At 39.3% G+C, this 24,653-nt stretch overlaps 1 protein-coding gene across 5 annotated transcripts in view; it reads left to right on the top strand.

Moving 5' to 3' along the window:
* Positions 1-24,653, top strand: part of PEAK1 (pseudopodium enriched atypical kinase 1) — a 293,673-nt gene that overhangs the window by 234,136 nt on the left and 34,884 nt on the right. For all 5 annotated transcript variants that reach the window (XM_040642949.1, XM_040642947.1, XM_040642948.1 and 2 more), the window contains one exon: positions 8,290-8,483. In XM_040642949.1, coding sequence (XP_040498883.1) covers positions 8,290-8,483 — 194 coding nt within the window. The remainder of the gene's footprint in view (positions 1-8,289; positions 8,484-24,653) is intronic.

The following is a 24,653-nucleotide window of genomic DNA, read 5'->3' as shown; positions in this document are numbered from 1 at the left end:
GTGCACTGATCAGCTCCCTGCCCCCAGTCCTAGTTCTCATGTGGTAAAAGAGCCTCAGGAATCCATCTTTGGCCTTTCTGTGCTGCCGGCACAGGGATGAAGCTCCGCTCTGCCTCGGCCAATGTTCTGCTCCACACTGGAACCTGTCCTAATGGCAGGCTCCATGGCCACAATTTTACTGGGAGAAGTACAGATACAGATCCTTAGTGATAACCTCTAGTGCCTTGCTGTCCAGATCCCACCTGATTTGATTTATTCAACACCTATTTACTGAGTGTTTGCTGTAATTATCTGTCCCTTCATATTAGTCTGCTTGGGCTACCATAAATAAAATACCACAGACTGGATGACTTGAACAACAAAAATATATTTGCTCACAGTTCTGGAGGCCTGAAGTCCAAGGTCAGGGTTCCAGCTGAATTGGTTTCTGGTGAGGTCTCTCTTCCTAGCTTGCAGAATGACCACCTTCTCACCGTGTCCTCACTTTCCTCAGTGAATCCTGTGCAGAGAGGAAGAGATAAACCAACTCTCTGGTATCTTTTGTTGTGAGTACACTAATCCTATCAGACAGGGTCCCACCCTTATCACTTCATTTAATCTGAATTATTTCCTTAGAGCCCCATCTCCAAATATAGCCACACTGGGGTTTAGGGCTTCAACATATGAATTGGGGCCGGTGGGGGGGGGGGGGCGGTGCAAATGTTCATCAGAACACCTGTTATCGGTGTTCAGAGAAGGAAGAGTCCCCACAGACACAAAAATGTCTTGGGCAGTGTGAGGCCTGAGTACTCTTTAATGACTGGCTGAGTTTGAAATAGATGGAGAGAAGAAGGGAGGCAACTCTAGGTAGGGAAAGTAGGTTCAGCAAAGATGGAGAATATGGTGTGTCCAAGGGACAGGGAGTTACCATGTAGAAATACCTTGGTTTGTGTGGAGCTAAAGGATTGTGTGTTGGAAAACTTGGAATAAGGGTGGAAACATACATTGCAGCCTTACTGTGAAAGGCCTTGAAGACCTGCTGGTAGTTCAGACCTGACCTTGACAGATCACAGGGATGTGAAACAGGAAGAGCAGAAGAAAACATTTTAGGAAGAGAACCCTGGCCCAGTGAGTAGAAAGTACAGGTCCAAGGCCCCTCTTCTTGTAGCAGCTTTCTCAGTCAGAGGGGTCTGTGCTTTGTGCTCATCTCTGTCCTCCGTTGATACAGGGATTGAGGTCATGCTGCATGTCAGGAGACTCACCTGTTGCTGCTGTCACAGATGCTGCTTTTTACTTCCAGAAGCGACTTTATCCAGTCAGGGCTTCAAATAAAAATCATAAATGTCAAACTAGACCAAATCCTTGTTTTCTAACATTTTGTGAGTTTGTGTAATTGTATTCTAAGAATGAACCTCAGAAGGTAAGGATTGGTTCCAAAACAGCCCCTCCCCTTTTTTTAATAGCCCATTATGAATCTCTCATCTGTGACTACTTAAAATTATTTTATTTCCTTTTATATCACTTCTGAGCAGCGATGCTCCTAACAAAATTTTCTTACTCACTTTTTACACCTTGATCCTTTTTATACTTATTGCCCTGTTCTGGGCCGGGGGTGGGCGGGGTGGGGGCAGTGAAAATAGTGTCTGAGAGCGTGGCCCTAGGACCAGCTGGGTCAAAATCTCCTGGGGTGTTCCTCTAAATTCAGATGCCTGGGCCATCCCCCAGAGCTGTTCAATCAGTCCCTGGAGGTGGGAGCCGCAAATCTGCATCTTAGGAAGCTCCCGAGGTACTTCTTGGGCACATTACAGCCCGATAACAATTGGCGTAATATTTTAGAACATTGACTTTGAAGTCACTCAGACCTGGATTTGAATCCTGCTTTCACCACTTATTGGCTCTGTCATCTTGGACAAGCTCTGCTCAGGTTACCTCCTCTATAAACCGAGAGGCAGAATAGTATATCTGTTTAGAGCACAGACCCTAGAGCTGAACTGCTCTGTTACCTGAGGCAAACGACTTAACCTCTCTGGACTCTAATTTCTTTATTTGTAAAACAGAGATAATAATCTGCCTAGTGCATTATTGTGAGACTTAAAAGAATTTATGTAAAAGGTTAGAAGGGGGTAGATTTTGTGCTCCTCCCCCCCCCCCAAGACATTGACAATGTCTGCAGACAATTTGGTCATCATGACTAGGGAAGGAGAGAGTGGTTCCAACACCTGGGGGGAGGGGGGAGGAAGGAGATCCTAGTGTGATCCTACTCTGCACAGCAAAGTATTAACCTGGTCCAAAATGTCAGTAGTGCCGCTTTTGAGAACTGGGGCTTCGAACAGACACACAATAAGTACTATGTAAGTTTCGGCTGCTGTTCTGATTCCCTATTATAGAAATAACAAGCCTTACTTGGAGTGGTATTGTTGGGAGATAAATATTTAAGTACAGTACCAAGTACTCAGCAAATGCAGAGGCGGTGGTGGTGGTGTATCTGTAAACCCAGTCTTTCTGTACTCAAATAGCTCCTATTTAAAGTAATCCTTTGCAATGTAAATAATTACTTTGTTTAGAATTTTTCAAAAGTAGAACACATCTGTAATCATTAATACCCTTTAATAATAGCTTTTAATAATTTCAATAATAACTCTATTCTTTTCAAAGCACTCTACTTCTTCATCTTCATAATCAAGCATCTCTTGTTGAGTCTCTACAATATACCAAGCTTGCCTTATGGTGCCCGCGTGGTGGATGTTAGTTCAGAGTGTCAGTTCAGATCCGGACTCGACTACCAAATTACCTTCGTAATCTTAGCTCATTTCACTTCGTTCTATCTCGGTTTCCCCATCTGCAAAATGAAAGCAACTCTTTCAGCCTCCTGAAGTGTCTTTGGGAATTAAACAGAAAAGTATGCAGCTTGAGCAGTGTGCAGTAGGGGTAGGTTCTGAGCGGTTTGGGTTCCCAGCCCCTCCGTGAGCCCGCAGTGTTTTTGTAGACTCGCGTGTCCATAACCCTCTCCCTCCCCTGACTCCAAGGGCAGACAGGCAGTAGAGGGAGGGAGGAGGAAAGTGGAAAATGTGTTGTGACTTGCTTCTCCAGTGCTTCTAGGCGTGCATAAAAAGTCAAGGGCCCACATCCTCCCTTGGGTAGTTCTGTGGGAGAGGCCTGTATTTTCTTCTACTATCTTGCTTTTTCAGGAAATATCCATCCATATCTCACACCATTCTTTAGAAGTGAGCCAAGGCCTAAATGGTGATGAGAAGCTCCTTCTGTGACTGTTATTGAAAAAGGCAGCCTTCTTTTATTGCTCTTTTCCAAGATTAGTTTATCTGCTCTGTTAATTTGTGCAGATACCATTCTGACTTTGTATTTCATAGGATTTTAAAACTGTAATTTTTCTTAGTATTATGAAGATGACAGTGATTTACAGTGGCCTCTGCTTTTATCTACTTTGCTGTCTTGCGGACTGGTGCCGTAAAGATACTTTTAATTTGCTATTCACATCTGTTTAAAAAAAAAAGTGAAACCATGCAGTGTCTGAAAATTAGAGTCTGTTCAAGACCTTGCTCTTGGCTGCCAGTCTTCCCCATCCCAAGACCTAGCCCCTTCATTCACACCAGTAAGAGCTGCCTTTGACCAGCCTCTGTTAGACATATTAGGAAGAAATCATCACATCTCAGTGAAAGGTTAATCTCGGTTCAGGAGAAGTTTGAAGTTTGCAGTGAAAGACTACAGAAGGCTTAGTGGAAAATTGGAGACACTAAGATAGTGATCAATGGACACAACACTTTTCTACCTGAGAATGCCAGTAATTGGAAAATGTAGCAAAATCAAGTTGATGACTGGAAACTAAGATAGGATTACAAAATGTCACATTGGCAGGGGTTACAGGGACAGAAAGAGACAGAGCTTTTCCTCCTTCTGATAGATTAAAGGTGTGGGATTTGATAACTTTGAACTCTCCTCATGTGTGGGTGTATACTCCATTTTTGCAAAAGTCCATTACCCCAGCAACCCCAGAAATCAGCAGCTCTGAAACCAGTTAACAAAACTGTGATATGCTGTTTCTGATCTGCTTTAATATGAATTTTAGGGGTAAAAAGAGGTTTTAAAAATCACACATTTGTTAATTGGCTGTCTTGGGCAAATAGAGACAAATGTTGCTGAAGAGAGCTGGCAAATGGGAGGTTAGAATACCATTTGCCCAAAGAGGCAGATGGTCTCTGTAGAAGCTTGATTTCATTTACTGTCCCTTCTGAAGCTGAATGGAGGTGGTTGGATTTAAAGATAAAGTTGAACAGAAATTGTGGAAATAACTTGGATGCATAAAGGACTCTAATGCAGAATTTGATTTGCCTTTTTAAAAAGTACATTTAGACATTTAACAGAATTTTTACAAAAATCTGTCTTGTACGAATTTGCCAGGAAAAAAAAAAGATCATTTTCATTTGATGGTGTAATGATTAATCCTACCACCTGGGTAAACCAAGTGAGCTTCCCACAGGAGATTGCTTGTGCAGCTTTGAATTATGTATGAATGTTGCAGACTGATGAGAGATAACCTTACCAAGGGATTCGTTTGTATAACAGACAAATCTGTAACTATGTTACAGTTTCCTTTGAACACCTTAAATTCATTCTCCACGTTCAGAAAATGAGATGTCTTCGTGGAGATTATGATTTGATTTTTTAAGTGTTGGGTCAGACATTCCACATCTCAATTATAAACTGGTCATTAATGAAAAAGACAGTTGAAGAGCCTGAGGTACACACAAACTTGTGTTGTCTTCCATTATGAAAACAGAGTGAATGCTGAGGGTCCAGGAAAATAGCAGGCTAAGTCAGTGTGTGACCCAGCCTGACAATTAAGGACCTAGATGTCAACACCATAGTTGTTGTAGACATTCTACATAGCACTATAGAACTAGGGATTATTTCAACATGAATTTAACTGGTAGAAATAGAAAAACCATAACTTCCTCTTTGTGGGCCATTTATCAGTTAACAGTTCTGTTTTATAGCAATGAATATCAAGTTGTGCTTACCTGAAAAAAATCTAGTTACCCCTGTCGTATTTGTTATTTCAAGATGTGCTAAGATAGAGTGTATTAGAAATTCTAGTAGCTTTCTTGTAATTTCATTTTAAAGATTTTTTTTAACCTTCTGTCTCATGGATGAAATGGGGGAAATTTTCATTCTGTTCACTATCTTCTTCCTGAAGCTGTTCTCTGGTTTGTACAGATGATCAAGGAATAGGGAATCAGAACCTGGATTCTCGGATTCCCATTTTGGTGTTTTCTCCATTATCTTAAACATGTCTTGATGAAATATTGGTGGTGAACACTTTGTTAGGAGATAAAGTCTGTATATTTGGAAAGTGTCATTTTACTATTTGGGAGGGTTTTCTGATTTCATATCTAAATATGGCACAAAAAAAATCAATGGTCAAAAATTATATTCCCTTAAAAAATTAATATGCCTCAGATAAATTGTCAGATTTTACTTCCTTCTTTCTAGACAATTTGTCTGTTGATACGTAGTGACTGAGTCAGCCTTCTCTGATGCTGTTCTCAGTTCTTTTTCATTTTTTAGTCATAGCATGTTACCACATCTAAGTTTGAACTCTCAAAGCCTCTCCTTTTCCCATCTCTCTTTTACCATTTTCATCATACAAAGACCCATTCCTCCTTCAAGCATCAAGACGTGACATATCATTGATGGATTTTTTTTTTTAATTCTTCCTTTTAGACTCTGCTGTCAGTGCTGATTAAACATCTTAGCATCCATTTGCAATTCCTTGTGATTTTACTTTCATCAGCTCTCTTTGCATAGTTCTTTATAGTTGATGATTATTTTAATTGGTGATTTAATATACCAGTGTACTTACTGAAAATGTGCTTATGAAAACTAATCTTTATGTGGAATATAGGTTGTCCTGCCCTGATCCTCAAAGAGTTAATAAAACTAGTTTTCATTTTGCTTCCCAGAGGTAGTTTGGCACATTTCCCAGACCAAACCCCTAAAGTAAAGGTCAAGGTGCAGTGAGTGGATGATATTAAGGTGTAGAATTCGAAACTTGTATCTTACCTAACTTGTAGTCCTCCCGAGCTCAGTGGGATCTCTGGTACATCAGAGCTTCAGAACATGATTAGCAGACCAAAGAAGGCCCTGTAGAACATCCTTTAATGGGGAATTGTATGAGTGAGTACAGTGGGTGAGTCTTAAACATTTCTTGCTTTTTAGCATCCATATTTTGTTTTGAGAAGCTCTTAGGAGCACAGAGCTGTATGTATGTGGGGCACAGGCCCAGGGAATTCCTCACGGTTTGATAGCAGCCACTCTTTCTGTGGTTCACAATAGCTGAGGCTCATGGTAAATAGCCCATTGCTTGGGAGGAAAACAGACAAGGGAGGGTAGAGTTGTGGTTTCTGAACCAACCTTTACCAGTCCCTTTTGATAATGGAAAAGAGAGCTGTCTTTTAGTAATAATGAGGAGATTAGGGAAAGAGAAAAGGCAAGAGCAAGCTTGCAGAGGTTAGGAGCCTAAAAACAGCATTTTAGGAAACCTCTTAAATTAACTCTAAAATAAGAAGAGAATGTCACTTTTAATTTATATGTACACTTGTCCTTTGAAATCAGAAATGGCTTACATTACCTTTTGCCCAATAAAGGTCATTTTCCTTCTGAAACATGTTGATAAGTACTCAGCCATCTGCAGTCTTGGCACTAAGTGGTGTCTTAGAGGGTCTCAGAAGGGTGACTTTGTTTTGTCTTTGCTAATGCAGGGAAGTGAAGGCCCCTTCTTACATTGATTTTATAATGCTCCGTATTATGAGAAACCATTTTCGTTTGGAGCCCTTCTTTCGGGTTGATGACCTAGGGCAGCCCATTAAGAGGCAGCATGCTTTACTGTGTGAGGCCTCCTTTACATGAAGCACCCTATTGGCTGCTAGTGGAGTGGTTCCTTTCCACCTGACCACGGTCCTCCGGAGCCAGACACCAGAAAGGAACCTCCAGCTCATTGCTCACTTCCAGTATAGGGAGACCTCTGGCTCTGCCAGCTTTGAAGGAGTATTTTTGAAGTTGTATATCCAGCAGACTTCAAGGCTTATTTTTTCTGTTCAGACACATGCATCATTTCCATAATGAAAGATTGATAAGAAGGTACTCCTTCTTCAGATCTACTCCCTCAAATCCACAGGTGATATATGTTCTGATGACACATGATCAAACAAAGTACCTCTTTTAAAGAAACTTGTAAATGTCACCATGATTCGCTGCCAATTGAAAATCCAGAAATAACATGTAATAGTATATAAGATGTTTGCTTCTTTCTCTTTGCCCACATTAAAAAAAACAAAAGCAGGAAGAAGGGTTGGTGAGTGTGTGACAGTCTAAGAACACTTTCAGAAACCATTAAAGATGCCTGATTTCAAATTTATTTTGTTGGCTAGCCCAGTGAGATTTCCTAACTAGGCTAGTTTTTTCTACCAACATTTAATGACCATTCCATCCCCTTGTACTTATAGCAACAGAATTGACAGTTCAGGCAGAATGGGAAGTGGGGAAGATTGTAAGAGACAGCTATAAGCAAATGAGCAGGCAGCAGAGAAACAGATTGGAAACACAAAGTAGTATGGATGTCGCATTGTGGTATGTGGCCAACAGGATCTTTCAGATTCATTTTAATAAATAAGATTAACTAGAATGCAGAACTTTCATTTCCATTCGCCTTGCCTGCTGCATGCATGCAGGCAAAGGTTGATGATTCTGTCCTCCTGGCAACAAGACTTTCCTGGCCTCAGTTTACCTACTAAAGCGATTGCTTAACCTCCTTATTTAGTCTAATCTCAACTTTATTCCTGATCCTTTACTAAATACTTTAGCATGTAGTAAATACTATATACTAGGTTAGTTTATAGAGTAAATTACTTGATATTACAGTACTATAGTATAGTAGGTATGCTAAGTACTTCACTAAGCATGTGTGTATTTTGTCTTTAACCAGTTAAGCATTCAGCCTTCTCCACCACTATCATCACCACCTCCTGCCTAAAATGTCACTTCTTGCTTCTCATTCTCAAGCTTCCTTCTGAGCTTACTATACCTCCTCTACCAAACTGGATTCTCAACATGTATGAATCATATTAGATAAATAGAAGGCTGCCGTGTATTCAGACAAGTATTTTAGGCCTTATGACCCATTGCTGTGACTCTGGGGCTGGTTATTTACATGCTTGGCAAGTATATGTCTGCCATAAATCTAAATTTTAGCAAGACCTTTGAATGCCACTGTGACCACAGTCTGATTTGTTTCAGTCACAAGACCCATGAAGTGACAGAGGACTTTTCTCCTCGGGATCCAAGATCTGTTGTTGTGAAGCAAGATGATGGAGGCTGCCCTTCAGTCACAGCAGCGTTGCCCCTACCTGAACTGGAAAAGGAAGAGGAAAAAGAAGACGCTTCAGGTACTATCGACCTGAATCCCTGTAGTGCAACGTACAGCAATTTAGGTAAGTGAAAAATGTCATATAGATAGTATTTAAACTTTGCCTTTTTATGCACTATCCAAATGCTATATTTCTCTGGAGAGATAGTTTTTATCACTGCATGGAGCAAAAGTTGGACAACGGGAGCCATAAATTGCTTTTTTCTTTTTAAGTTGTTGTTTTTTTTTTTTAATTCCAGTTGGTTAGCAAACAGTGTAATATAAGTTTCAGGCGTACAACATAGTGATTCAACACTTCCGTACAACACCGGGTGTGGAGCCATAAATTTTAATTCACCTCAGAAAAAGTCCTGGTATTTACTGGGCATATATTGAACACCTGCTACCGTGAGGCCTGTGCCATGTGCTAAGGGTATGACATGGTCCCGCCTTGAGGGACTCACCTGGAGGATTTCAGTATTACAAGATAAGTGCAGTGATTTACACATGGAATATTTTTTATATTACACAAAGGGTGTCAAAAGATGCCTTCTGGAAGATAATTCCTGAACTGATTTATCTGTTTGACAGAGGAAGAAAGAGTATTCCAGCCCAAGGCAGCAACATGAACGAAAGCATGGAAATACGAAACAGCGTGGTGCCTGTGGATACCACAACCGTGTAGTGTTGCTACAGTATGAACTGAAGAGTTAGACAAGATCATGCATTTCAAGCTAAAACCTTAGACTTTTTTTTGCTCTTTGTGAAAGTAACCCCTCAAAAGGTTTTAAGCAGAGGAATAATGTGATGACATTTGTGTTTTAGAACATCTACTTTGCAGGCTACCATGAGAGGAAGGATTAGGGGTGAAGTATTTGGGAACCTGAAATCTCGTAGTTGGATACTTTGGCAGGACCACGTAAAGAGATGAGGAAGGCCTCAGCTAAGATAGTGGGAGGGGGAACAGTAAACAAATTTAAGAGGCAAAATACATAAGGCTTAGTGGTTAATTTGATATGAAAATGATGTGAAAATCTATGATATATCCCACACTTCTGGCTTGGAGCAAGCAGATTCAAAGAAGTAAGATCCCAGTTGTGGTGTTTAGGCAGAGGCTGAGGGACCACCTCTCAGACATGAAGTGAAGAGGAATCCTCCAGTACAAAGAGGGCTGGACTAAGTTACCTGCAAGGTGCCTGCCGGTGCAAAGATTCTTCAGTTTTCCAATCATCTTCACTCTCCTTCTCTAGTACCCAGTGACTTTCTATCCATCTTCCTTCCTTGAGGGTCTCATAGTTTTCTTCTGAAAAGCAAAGCCTGGGGCTAGATAAGGATTTCTCATTGCTGTTCTCCCATGAAGTCAGGAACGATGTGAGTAGCATGAGCTGGACTGCCACAGACACAGCACTGGCAAGATCCTTCTGGACTCTGACTGATTCTTACACCTGTTTGGAAACCAGTGGCATAGAATATCAAAGCATGCTTCTGCCTCGTTTCTCGTCTCCTTTGTTTGTCTTTTCCCTTCATCAGGTTATAGTAAGAAAAATTATTCTAAGATCTGCTAGTGTAGTTTGGAAATAGGGGAGTCCTTAAGAAGACAGAAAGGTTGAATTAATAGTGTAGGAGGAATGTTCTAATATGTTCTCTTGGGAAACTCATCATAACAATCCACGTGCAGTTGAAAATACGTTCTGTAAGGAAAAGACTTCCGTTCTAAGTTCCAGAAGCTTTATATGATCTGTGTGTTGGGGAGACCATATTACAGCTTACCCAAGCAACCATCTTGGATACCATTTTCCAGTTGGAATTATAGTCAAATGGCTTACTCACCTGCTCCCATTCTTTTATTTTTTTAAATGTTTTTTTATTATATTATGTTAGTCACCATACAGTACATCCGCTCCCATTCTTTTATATAAAGAAGCATCTTATGAGATGCAAAAACTATTGCTTATTTACTATAGTATACTCTCAGCATAATATATTAGCATATCTTTCAGACATTCTTACTGAAACATTTCTTTTGTGATGTCCTCAGTAAAATATATTATTAATTATTACTGATTATATGGCATCTTATGGCATCTCTTTAAAAAATATCCATCATCTGGGGCGCCTTGCTGGCTCAGTCAGTTGAGCGTGCAACTCTTGATCTTGGGGTTGTAAGTTCAAACCCTACATTGGGCATAGAGATTACTTAAAAAACAAATCTTTAAAAAAAAAAATCCATCAGCCAACATCAGTTAAAGTTAATTATTTTATCTTATTTGTCTTCTCAGCTATGTAGATAATTAGAAAAAAATAGAGTATTACTTCCATGAATATTCCAAGTGCCTCACATATATTAACTTATTTAATCCTCCCAACAACCTTAAGAATTTTGATCCCCATTTTTCAGATGAGAAAAGTGAGTCGGAATACCTTGCCCAAAGTCACAGAACCAGTAAGGATTGCACCAAGATTGGAATCCCGTTGGTCTTAACCAGGACTATAATGATCATAGCCACTAAATTCTTGTAAAATACTGACGGACTACAGCTGTCTCCCATTTTTTTAATGTCATCTACATGGAGACACAAAATTTAAGACTTTTTTCAAAAGACTACAATTACTTAGAACACAAAAAATATACTGTTATAGATGCCCCATCAGGAAGATAGCTTTTTTTCTACCTATTGCTTTACTTTTAAAAGTATGTGCTGCTCATAAAATGTTGCCTTGTTTTCCTTAAGTGCTAATGTGGCTGTACTTGATTCCACGGGGTGTGACACATGGTTAGTTGCTTCTTTGGGAAGGTTTTACTATGTGAATAAAATAAAAACTGAATAATAGATAGGGTTGATGCCATGAGTTCTACACCTGAGGGGTTTCTAATTTTTTGTTTTGTTCTTGTCTTTTTCCTAATGAAACAAGTATTTTAGATGGCTTTTGGAAATTACCTCTTTCAATATTTTCAAAAAATCATTTGCAGGAAATTTTAAACTATCTCTTTGGGTAATTTCTTGTGATTTAAGTCCTGGGAGCTTATTGTTTAAAAATCTGTACGTTTAAAAACTGAAAGGAAACAATACTTGTTAATGTAATAGCTTTAGATCGTTTTAAATAGTCTAAAACCATTCTATAAATACCATGTTCTTTCTTTTTTATTCTTTTCTTTCCTTCCTTTCATTTCCCTCCCTTCCCCCCTCCCTCCCTTTCTTTTTTTTTCTTTCTTTCTTTCTTTCTTTCTTTCTTTCTTTCTTTCTTTCCTTCTTTCTCTCTCTCTCTCTCTCTCTCTCTTTCTTTCTTTCTTTCTTTCTTTCTTTCTTTCTTTCTTTCTTTCTCTCTCTCTCTCTCTTTCTTTCTTTCTTTCTTTCTTTCTTTCTTTCTTTCTTTCTTTCTTTCTTTCTTTCTCCTTTATCAAATGGGACAGAGGATGGATGGACAGACCAGTGCAAGAAATTGAGGGAGGAAAGTTAAGGGTTGTCATTATTTTTACTGTGGAATTTATTTGGGATCGAGTCCTGCATCAGGCTCCACGTTCAGCATGGAGTCTGCTTGTCCCTCTCCCTCTGCTCCTCCCCCTGCTCGTGCGCACGCACTCTCTTTCTCTCTCAAATGAATAAATAAAATCTTTTTTAAAAAATGTTGAATAAGCAGAATAAAAAAATATAAATTCAAAAAGTTGTGGGTTGCCTGAACAACTAAAGGCTGAAGTTGTGAATATGATACAGGATACAGGACCCCAAGGTCTGCTAATTATAGCAAGATAAAGGGACATGGTTTGGATTTGTTTTGTAGTTCCCACCCTTCTAAGATAGTTCTGAAAACTAATAAGATAAAAGAAAAAAAACTCAGTTGGAGTGGTCTTGATTACCCAACTTCAGAACTTCCCGTTAGACCTCTACCCTTGATTACAGTGCCCTTACTCCACCGTGGTATAACAAAAGCCATTGTGATTCAACCATTCCCTGAAAAAGCACACCATACCTTAGAACCATTTCTTTTTACCTAGAGATCATTCTCCAAGGTTAATTCAGGTGTCTTTTTTCTTCTTAACATAAATAAAGCAAACTTTATTTTGTTTAAACTAGGTTAATTATTAGATTCTAGAGCTGCACTATCCAATACCGTCGATAGCTACTAGCCACATCTAGCTATTTACATTTAAATTCATTAGAGTATTGGGGCTCCTGGATGGCTCAGTTGGGTAAACGTCTGCCTTCAGCTCAGGTCATGATCCCAGGGTCCTAGGATCAAGCCCCACTTTGTGCTCCCTGCTGAGCAGGGAGCCTGCTTCTCTCTCTCCCTCTGCCTGCCACTCCCCTTGCTTGTGCTTTCTGTCTGCCAAATAAATAAAATCTTTAATAAAAAAAATAGAGTATAAAAAATTCAATAGAGTATAAAAAAAAATAAATAAAAATTCAGTGTCTTAGTCTCACTAACAACATTCAAGTGCTCAGTAGCCCCAGGTGTATTGGACCTGCAGATATAGAACATTTCTGTTGTCACAGAAAGTTCTGTTGGACAGCACTGCTTTAAAGAATCAATTATTTGGGGGATTTGTATTGTTCCCTGTGGGCACAAAAATCATATTGGTCTTTATGCAACTTGAAAAATGATGGTTTTACTCTGGGTGATGGTGATATGAGGTCACTGAACAAACGCTGATCTATAACATCTTAATCAACCCCAGACTGAATTTAGCAGGGTATCAGCCACCCAAAATGATTTCCCAAAGAAGTGATAGAATGTTTTTTCAATCAGACCCTCAACATTTTCCCTACGTTTCTATGTCTACCTCAAGATGTCTAGAAGAAATATCACTAGTTTTTTATGTGGCACACCTGACTACTTTATCAGCCTGCTATAATCAGGAGCTCATAATAACTTTTACTGTGTTAGAAATAAGTCGGTGACTTTAGCTCTCTTTCATTCACTTTGTAGCTGAGTATTCTTCATGTTGCTTTTTAGAAATATCAAATGTCTGTTTACAGGTTCTTGGCTTACCTCTCTTTCTGTGTGCCTACAACCTAGCACAGTATCTAAAACATGCGGTAGATACTAAGAACACGTTTGAATGAGTTAGCCAAAAGTGACTTTCACATTTGACTTATAAGATTCCCAGATTAGGGAAGTTAAGCCCTCAGGAAAATTCATATAGGAAAATTTCAAGTTCCAGTTTATGTGTTCCATTAGTCGGCTGGCTTTTTTATTCTAATCCAGGCATATCTCGGAGATATTGCAGGTTTGATTTCAGACCACCACAATGAAGTGAATACTACCATAGAGCAAATTAAATTAATTTTTTGGTTTACCAGTGCATATAAAATTTATGTTTATCACTATACTGTAGTCCATTAAATGTGCAATAGCATTATATCTAAAAGACCATATACATATCTTAATTAAGAGATACTTTATTGCTAAAAAAATGCTAACCATTATATAAGCTTTCAGTGAATTGTAAGCCTTTTACTGGTGGAGAGTCTTGCCTCGATGAAGCTGGCTGCTGTCTGATCAGGGTGGTGGTTGCTGAAGGCTAGGGTGGCTGTGACAATTTCTTAAAATAAGTCAGCACTGCAGTTTGCTGCATCAATTGACTCTTCTTTTCACCAACAACTTCTCTGTAGCATGTGATGCTGTTTGATAGCATTTTCCCTATGGTAGAACTTTGAAAATTGGAGCCAATCTTCTCAAACCATGCCTCTGCTTTATCAATTAACTCTATGTCATATTCTCAGTTCTTTGTTGTCATTTCAACAATTTTCACAGCATCTGCACAAGGAGAAGTTTCCAGCTCAAGAAACCACCTTCTTTGCTCACCCATAAGAAGCAACTCCTTATCTGTTCAAGTTCTATCATGAGATTGCATCTGTTCATCCCATCTTCAGGGTCTGCTTCTTTTTTTTTTTTTTTTAAGATTTATTTATTTACTTGAGAGAGAGTGAGAACAGGCACGAGTGGGGGGAGGAGCAGAAGGAGAGAATCTCAGCAGACTCCCCACTAAGCACAGAGCCTGATGTGGGGCTCGTTCCTGACCCTGAGATCATGACCTGAACCAAAACCAAGAATCAGACTATTAACCTCCTGCGCCACCCGGATGCCCCTTCAGGCTCCACTTCTAATTCCAGTTCTCTTCCTATTTCCACCACATCTGCAGGTACTTCTTCCATGCAAGTCTTGAATCCCTCAAAGTCCTCCATGTGGACTGGAATCCACTTCTTCCAAACTCCTGTTAGTGTTGGTATTTTGACCTCTTCCCATGAATCAGGAATATTCTTAATGGCATCTAGAAAAGTGAATCCTTTCCAGAAGGTCTTCAATTTACTTTGTCCAGATCCCTGGGGGAATCACTATCTATGGCAGCTGTAGCCTTGCAAAATGTATTTCTTAAGTAACAAGACTCGAAAGTCAAAATGACTCCTTGATCTATGGCTTGCAGAATGGCTGTTGTGTTAGCAGACATGAAAACAACATTAATCTCATACACCTCCATCAGAATTTTTGGGTGACCAGGTACATTGTCAATGAACAGTAATATTTTGAAAGGAATTTCTTTTTTCCTCAGGAGTAGGTCAAAACAGCAGGCTTAAAATATTCAGTAACATGTTATAAACAGATACGTTCTTATCCAGGTTTTGCTCTTCCATTTAGAGAACATAGGCAGCGGTGATTTAGCTTAATTCTTAAGGGCTTTAGGGTTTTTGGAATGGTGAATGAGCACTGGTTTCAACTTACAGTTACCAGCTGCATCAGCCCTCAGCCTGTTCTTGCAAGCTTTGAAGCCAGGCATTGACTTCTCCTCTCCAGCTCTGAAAGTCTGAGACGGCACTTTCTTCTACTGTAAGACTGTTTCATCTACATTGGAGACCTGGCTGTTTACTGTAGCTGCCTTCATTAATGATCTTAGCTAGATCTGGGTAACATACCGCAGCTTCTGCATCAACACCTGCTTCTTCGCCTTACGCTTTCATCTTACGGAGATGGTTTCTTTCCTTAAACCTCATGAGCCAGCTTCTGCTACCTTCCAACTTTTTTTCTGCGGCTTTTTCACCTCTTAGCCTTCATAGAACTGAAAAGAGTTAGGGCTTTGCTCTGGATTGGTCCTTGGTTGAAGGGAATGCTGTGGCTGGTTTGATCTTTTTTTCAGATCACTAAAACTTTCTTCATATCAGAAATAAGATGGTTCCACTTTCTTGTCATTTGTGTGTTCACTGGACTGGCACTTTTAATTTCCTTCAAGAACTTTTCCTTCGTATTCACATCTTGTCTAACTGGTGTAAGAGGACTAGCTTTCAGCCTACCTCAGTTTTCAATATACGTTCCTCAGTAAGCTTAATTTTTTCTAGCTTTTGATTTTTTTTAAAGATTTAGTTATTTATTTATTTTAGAGAGAGAGCACCAACAGGGGGCGGGGCAGAGGGAGAGGGAGAGAATTCTTGAGCAGACTTACCACTGAGCGTGGAGCCTGACACAGGACCCCAAGATCATGACCTGAGCCGACACCAAGGCTTAACTGACTGAGCCACCCAGGCCCCCCTCTAGCTTTTGATTTAAAATGAGAGATGTGCAGTTCTTCCTTTCACTTGGAGGCCAGTTTAGGGTTATTAATTGGCCTAATTTTAATACTGTTGTGTCTCAGGGAATAGGGAGACCAAGGAGAGAGAGAAAGATAAGGAAACAGCTGGTCGGTGGGGCAGTCAAAACACATTTATCAATTAAGTTTGCTATTTTATATGGGTGTGGTTTGTGGTGCCCCTCAAAATTATAGCAGTAACATCACTGCTGAGATCACTGATCACAGATCACCATGACAAATATAATAATAATGAAAAAGTTTGAAAAATTGCAAGAATAACTAAAACGTGACACAGAAACACAAAGTGAGCAAATGCTGTTAGAAAAATGGCACCAATAGACTTGTTAGATGCAGCGTTGCCACAAACCTTCAGTTTATTTACAAAGCAACAACAACAACACAGTATCTGCAAAATGCAATTACATGAAGTATGCCTGTATGAGGCTTAATCCAGAGGTTTCCCAAGGAAGGAATTATATAAACTAGGCCTCAGCTTCCTTCTACATAGCCCCACAAGATTACTTTTTTCTTTAAGATTCATTTATTTATTTTAGAGTGAGAAAGAGAGAGAGAGCAAGCACAGGGAGGGGCAGAGGAAGAGGGAGAGAGAAACTTGAGCAGACTCCTCGCTGAGCTCAGAGCCTGTCATGGGGGTGATCTCAGGATCCTGAGATCATGACCTGAGCCAGAACCAAGAGTTGGACACTTAACCAACTGTACCACCCAGGGGCCCCAAGATTATTCTTTTTTTTCTTTTTTTTTTTTTTTTTAAGTAATCTCCACATCCAGTGTGGGGCTGGAACTTATAATCCCAAGATCAAGAGTTGCACACTCTACTGACTCAGCCAGCCAGCCAGGCGCCCCTCCACATTTCTTATCTTACTTACCTAGAGCATGTCCTTAAGGCTGTGCCCTTCAAACACTGAAAGAAAACACCTGAAAGTCTTCTGTCTCCAGAACTTCCTTTGGCAGTGTATTGATCATCAGTGTTGAAATGTTAAGGGGTGAGGGGCACCTGGCTGACTCAGTAGAGCATGTGACTCTTGGTCTCAGGTTTGTGAATTTGAACCCCATGTTGTGTGTGGAGATTAATTAAAATCTATTAAAATATGTTAAGGGGTGAGTGTACTTAAAAGAGTGTCACTCATTACATTGCTGGCCTTGATGTTGTAATTATAGAATAATGTCATTATGAATAGAAGCTTTCAAAAAAATCATTCTGAAGGATGCATTAGTTCATTTACTCAACAATTACTGAGGAACTTCTATGGGCCAGATATTATTCTACACAATTCAAAGTTAATGATTTGAACCAAAGATTAAAGAATTGAACATTTTTAGGTTATCTGGATCTTTAAAAAAAACACAAAACCTGAGATTGACCATTTTGAACATTTGTTTGAGCATTTGTTGTACTTCCTAAAAATGTAATTATTTCTATTTAAAAAGAAATCACACACTGTGTCCCTATCTTTTAACTTAGCTGCATTTGCATTTAAAAATAGTTTCCCATATACTAGTTGGGGGAGTGTAATATTCAAATTACATAAATAACTTACCCCTAAATAAATAATCTCTGTTCCTGGAGAGGTTTTCAAATGACATTCTATGAAAATTGAGTCTGTCAGCTGCTACACCACTGACATTCTTTAAAGTGGTCAGTGTATCTCTTTATTTGAGGCTATGCCCAAAGTACTCTTTGGAGGTCAGCTTCATTTTATCATTTGGCATGAAATTGACGTCCCCTGGGCTTTCCCATTTGGTGCTTCCGTTTGACTATGGTGGGACCCTTCTTCCTAAGCTGCTGAGGCCTGCTGCAATGAGACGATATAGTGAGTGCTAGGTTTAGCCAGTGAGTGGCCTTGTCAGTTGACAAGGCTGGTGCACGCTGGTATGTGACATCTGTATTTATAAACCGCCATGCATATTTCCCAGTTTGGAGATGAGTGTCTCTTCCTTTGTCCTCTCTTTTCCTATTCCCATCTATATTACTTGTCATGAGCCCTGGGAAAAAATTAGGGGTAAAATTAGAATATAAGTAGAAAAATATGTTCCATTTATTTGGGCTTTAATACATTCATTCAGCAAACATTTGTCAAACACCAACTCTCCTGGCACTGAAAATAGCAGTGCTATCTTCAAGGACTCTTGGCCTTTCGGAAAGACAGACATGGGCTGGACTCTTAGGAGCCCGTGTGCTAGTTGCTATGATGCAGCTATTTAAAGGTTTAATGTAAGCCTCTGCCTGGAGGAGTCTAAGAGAGGGTCACTTAGGTTTTGAGCAGAACTTGAAAGAAGGGTAGTTGTTTTCCAGATTGACAAGCAAGGAAGAACATGCCAGGTAGAGGGAAGAGTATGTATAAGCCTAAAGCTTAATAGAGTAATGCGTGTTCAATTAACCACAGGTAGGGTAGGTTAAGTATAGAGTGAAGAGGGGCAGAGTAAGGGAGATGGGACAGAGTGGAAAAGTGAGGCTGGAACATAGATGGTGTGTATACGTTTAGTGAGTATATCTTTTACTGATAGGAAATGGAGAGCAACTGAAAATTTTTGACTAAAAGGACATGATCAGGATTTTTAAAAGATTGTTCTGGGAGCTACGTATGAGATAATTGGAGGCAGAGAGACCAACTAGGAGCCCATGACATTCCTGTCTTATGGGAATTAAGAGTTAATTATACTCATTAGCATATGTTCCTGTCCAAATGTGTCATCATTAAGTGCTTTAATCCCTAACACCCCAAGATTATAATGATTGTCAGGTCATAAGCAAATATTTGCTGTGGTTTGTCCCTAGTGTGTGTCTTCAATGGTAGTGTTTCCAGCAGACCTCTGTAACAACAAAGTTATTATTTTGAGTTTTTCAATATATGATCATCTTTAAAATGTTGATCTTGGGGTGCCTGGGTGGCTTGGTCAGTTAAGCATCCAACTCTTGATTTCAGTTCAGGTCATGGTCTCAGGGTCCTGGGATCAAGCCCTGTGTCGGGCTCCAAGCTCGGCAGGGAGTCTGCTGGAAATTCTCTCGCCCTCTCCCTCTGCCCCTCCTGTTTGTGCTAGCTCGCTCGCTCTCCCCCTGCTAAAATAAATAAATAAATCTTAATAAATTAATAAACAAACAAAATGTTGATCTTTAGAAATTATATTTTTCTTATTTCCTTTCTACTTACCATACCAATCTTGTAAGTCTAAGAGTCCTATATCAATCATTTTCCTTCCTGAGGAGTTTTAAACACCCTTTGGCTTCTTCAAAGTGTCATTGAATTATTCCCTTTAAATCCATCTTTCATCATTTGCTTTTCAGAACATGACACAGGGGCTTCTCTGTCAGTCCAAAGACATTTTTAAGTGGGGAGAGAGTAAAGAGATAGAGTAAGGAATCTCAAAAAGAGGGGAAAGTAAGGTTTGAATGTGGTTTAGTTAAACATATTTGTTCAAAAGACCTATTTTAGTCTATAGCAAGGCAAGATTTAGAACACAATCTATTTTTTTTTTTTCTGTTTAGAGAGCTGGCATGCCACAAAAATGTGGAGTATGTGATGTTATATCAGGACTGCTGAAAGCTGAGCTTAGTGTCTGGTCCCAGAGGCTTGAGAGGAATGTACAGGATTAAAAGTTTAAAATAAAAACAGCCAAGATACCAAGCTTTTAAAAAATTGACCACGATGATTGGAATTCATTTGGGAGAACTTGTCTTTCTTGAGGAAAAAAATAAAAACACAAAACACTTTTAGACGTGGGAGAATGGCTTGACCTGTTTGCATAGGCTATGGAATGCTCGTGGTTTCAGCTAAAATGCAAACGTTTCTGACTCCCCTATAGAAATCTCCATAGCTCCCAGGAAATCATATCCTGCTGTTTGGGATGAGAAGCCACTATTAATTATCTTTATTTCCTTGCTGCCTTGGCTGTCCATTTTCATTTTGCAACGATGAGCAACTCTTCTGACACTGTGTCCTTCAGTCTGGCAGCCGCTTACCACACAACTGCTGCGTGTCTCCCACCATGCCAGGTTCTGAGGAAGGGGAAATAAAAATACATACACACGTTATAAAAGGCTGAAAATGCTGTAATGGGGCAAAAGTGCTAAGACAGCACAGAGGAAGAAGTGATGGTTCCCAATTTGGATGTGGGAAGTAAGGAGCAGGAGGGCTTCTGTGGCGAAGCGCCATCTGAGCTGGGCTTACGGCACAACACCTTTACTAAAACAGACAGGTGGAAATAAAAATATGCAGCATATTAAATGAACAGGAAGCAAGTGGTGGTGTGGGGAAGTTGATGAGAAATAGTGGTAGATAAGACTGAGAGCCTTGACCAGCTTGCTGAGGAGTTTGGACTTTATTCTACAGGTGGAAGAAAGTGGCATGATCCACCCTCTTCACCTCCTCTGATAAGCACTAAAGAGCTGCTGACAGTGATAGACTTTGTCTCACTTGTCAGTTCTGAGGTAATTTTTTTAAAAAAGCACTTTGGAAATCTGTGCCTTCCATGTCCATGATTATTTTTGTTTGTTCTAATTTGGAAAAATGGGTGGAAAATGACACCCATAAAGCCTCTTCTGGGGACCACATCAGAAAGGCCAAGAATAAGTTCATATTTCTAGCTTTTTCATCTATACATTAATAACTCCTTCCTTTTTTTTTTCTTTCCTTTTTTTCCTTCTTTCCTTCCATTCCCCTCAGCCAGACTCTTTGCTTGATCCTGGGTATACAAATGAGACACAGTGTCTGCCCTCAATGAGTGACAGTAGTAGGGAATTTCGACAGGGACACAAATCAAGTGTTGTCAGTAGTCAGAGAGAAGTGTTCACAACATATATATGAGGTCCCAAGGAAAAAGAGGTCAATTTGGGGGAGTGGAATAAGAAACACTCCTCAGAGGCAGAATGTTTAAAGAGAAGAGGAGAGGAAAACCATTCCTGGAAGGGGTTTAGCCTGAGCAGAGATAGGGAGTGTGAAGTTGCCAAGCGTGCTGAAGACACTGCAAGCAGGTTGGTAGCTCTGACTTCAGATGCAAGATGAAATGCTACAGGGAACACAGGTACAGCCAGGGTTGGGTCGTGAAGGCTTGCTTTCTGTGCTTGAGCCAAGAAAATTCTGTCCTCGGGATCAAGTCCAAATTCTCAAGGACATATTTTTTAAGTAGAGGACTGCCATGATCAGCTTTGGTGTTAAAAAAAAAAGAAAGAAAGAAATCTCTGTAATGACCAGTGTGGTGTGGGAGCCAAAACTGGAGACACTGATAACAGGCGACTGTCACAGTAGTCAAGCAAGGATGATAAGGTGCTGGCGCAGTTCACTGCTTCTAACCTTCTCCCTCACACTTCATCTCTGAAAGGGCTGGGTCAGCAAGCGGAAAATAAAGATTTGTTATAAAGCCTGTTTCTGTCATGTTGTAAATAAACTACGGTTCTGGCTTCTCGCATTAGCTGAGGCAAAGTAGGGCTGGAGCAGCTCTGGGAAGGAGGCCTCATCGTCACAGGAAGAGTTCAATTAATACCAAGCCTCTCCATCCTTGGTGATGGTAAGGGCACTGAGGAACTGAAAGATATGACTAGAAACTGAATTTATGGCCGTTTCTAAGAATGGATTGTTGATTTGCTTTATTGAGATATAATTTACATACCATAAGATTCAGAGGGTACAATTCCATGGGTTTTAGTATATTCACAGAATTTTACAATCATCACCAGTGTCTAATTCCAGAACATTTTTATCACTCTAAACAGCAGTCACTCTCCATTTCCATTCTCCCCATTCTCCGTCAATCACTAATCTACTTTCTGTCTCTTAGGGGCTTACATATTTCTGGACATTTAATGTAAGTGGGATCATACGATATGTGACCTTTGTGACTGGCTTCTCACAGTATAATATTTTCAAGGCTCATACAGGAGTTAGCATATATCAGTACTTCATTTCCTTTTACAGCTGAGTAATATTCATTTATCCATTCATCAGTTGATGGACAAATAAGTTGTTTCTCCTTTTTGGCTGTTAGGAATAATGTTGCTAAGAATATTTGTGTATGAGTCGACATATGTTTTCATTTCTCTTGGATATATGTGTAGGATTGGAAATGCTGGATCATGTAGTAAACTTTATGTTTTACTTTTTGAGTAACTACCAAACTGTTTTCCAAGGTGATTGCACCATTTTAGATTCCTACTACCAATGTGTGAGGGTTCGAATTTCTTCATATCCTCACCAGCACGTGTCCACCTTTTTGATTATAGCTAGCTTAGTGGAGGTGAAATGTCTTGTCGTTTGGGTTTGCATTTACCTAATGGGTGGTGATGTTGAGCATCTTTCCATGTGCTTATTGGCCATTTGTTTATCTTCTGTGGAGAAATGTCTATCCTTTGCCCATGTATAATGGATTATTTATCTTTTTGTTATAAGTTATTTATAAGTTCTGGATACAAGTCTCTTATCAGATACATGATTTGTACATATTTTCTCCCATTCTGTGGGCTGTCTTTTCACTTTCTTGAAGTTGTTCTTTAAAGCACAAAAGTTTGGGGCGCCTGGGTGGCTCAGTCTTTAAGTGTCTGCCTTCGGCTCAGGCCATGATCCCAGGGTCCTGGGATAGAGCCCTGCATCGGGCTCCCTGCTCAGCAGAGAGACTGCTTCTCCCTCTCCAACTCCCCCTGCTTGTGTTCCCTCTCTCGCTGTCCCTCTCTGTCAAATAAATAAATAAAAATCTTTGGGGGAGAGGGGAAGGATTCTTTGGGGGGAAAAAAAGGGTACCTGGGTGGCTCAGTCGGTTAAACATCTGCCTTCGGCTCAGGTCATGATCCCAGGGACCTGGGATCGAGTCCCACATTGGACTCCTTGCTCAGCAGGAAGCCTGCTTCTCCCTCTCCCTCTCCCTCTCCCACTCCCCATGCTTCTGCTCCGTCTCTCTCTCTCTCTGTCAAATAAATAAATAAAATCTTTAAAAAAAGTTTAAAAAAATAATAAAGCACAAAAGGTTTAATTTTTATGAATTATAATTTATTTATTTTTTTGTTTGTGCTTTTGGTTGTCATATCTACAAAATCATTGCCTGATCCAAGGTTGAAAAGATTGATTCCTATGTTTTCTTCTAAGAGTTTTATAGTTTTAGTTCTTATGTTGAGATATTTGCTATATTTTAGTTACTTTTTATATATAGTATAAGGTAGAAGTTCAATTTCATTCTTTTGTATATGGATATCCAGTTGTCCCAGCACCATTTGTTGGAAAACTACTACTTTGCCATTGAATTGTCTTGGCACCCTAGGTGGAAATTGACCATAAATATACAGGTTTATTTTTATACTCTCAATTCTAGTCCATTCATCTATATTTCTATTCTTAGTACACACAGTCTTTTTTTTAATTTTTAATTGAAGTATAGTTGATGTACAGCTATTACTTTTAGGTATACAACATAGTGAGTCAACATTTATAGACATTACAAAATGCTCACCAAGATAAGTGTAGTTACCGTCTGTCATCATAAAGTTATTACAATATTATTGACTATATTCCTTATGCTACACTTTTCATCCCTGTGACTTTATTTATTTTATAACTGGAAGTTTGTACCTCTTAATCCCTTTCACCCATCCCCCCAACACAGAGTACATACAATCTTGATTACTATAGTTTTGGAGTAAGTTTTGAAATTGAGAAATGTGAGTTCTCCAACTTTGTTCTTCTTTTTCAAGATGTGTTTTGGTTATTTTAGATCCATTGTATTTCCATATGAATTTTAGGATCCTCCTGTCAATTCTTGCAAGAAAGCCAGGTGGAATTTTGATAAGGATTACATTCAATCTTCAGAACAATTTGGGGAGTATTTCCATATTAGCATATTAAGTCTCTGATCCATGAACATAAGATGCCTTTCCATTTATTTAGGTCTTTAATTTCTTTTAGTGTTGTTGGGTAGTTTCCAGTGTAAAGTCTTGCCCTTCTTTTGTTAAATTTATTACTAAATACTATATTCTTTTTGATGATATTGTAAATGGAATTGTTTTTTAATAATTCTTTGATTTTTCATTGCTAGTGTGTAGAAATATAATTGTTTTGTATAGAGCTTAGATCTTGCAACCTTGCTGAATATTAGTTGTGATAATTTTTTGTGGATTCCTCAGGGTTTCCTATATAGAAGATTATGTTATCTTTGATTAGAGATAATTTTACTTCTTTTCCAATCTGGATGTTTTTGTTTCTTTTTCTTTCCTAAATTGCCCTGTCTAGATCCTCCAGTAAGATGTAGAACAGAAGTAACAAGATGGAAATCCTGTCTTATTCCTGATCTTACTAGGGAAATAATGGAGTTTTTTTACCAGTAGGGATGACGTTCACTTTGCGGCTCTCATAGGTGCTGTTTATCAAGTTGAGGATGTTCTCTCCTTTTCCTAGTGTGTTCAGTATTTTATCTTGAAAAGGTGTTGGATTTTCTCAGATGCTTTTTCTATATCTGTTAAAGTGATCATGTGAGGTTTTGTCCCCCTTTATTCTGTTTGCATGTTGTATTCCATTGATTGATTTTCAGGTGTTAAAACCAACCATGCATTCTTGGGACAAATCCAACTTTGTCATGATATATAATCCTTCTTAAATGTTGCTGGATTCAGTTTGCTAGTATTTGGTGAAGATTTTTGTGTCTATTCATAAGGGATATTAGTCTCTAGTTTTCTTGTGATGCCTTTGTCTGATTTTG

This window comes from Ursus maritimus, unplaced genomic scaffold, assembly GCF_017311325.1.
Source record: "Ursus maritimus isolate PB19 unplaced genomic scaffold, ASM1731132v1 scaffold_27, whole genome shotgun sequence".
Lineage (NCBI taxonomy): Eukaryota > Metazoa > Chordata > Mammalia > Carnivora > Ursidae > Ursus > Ursus maritimus.
Note: the sequence above shows the minus strand (reverse complement) of the source record. Positions and strands in the feature narration are given on the sequence as shown.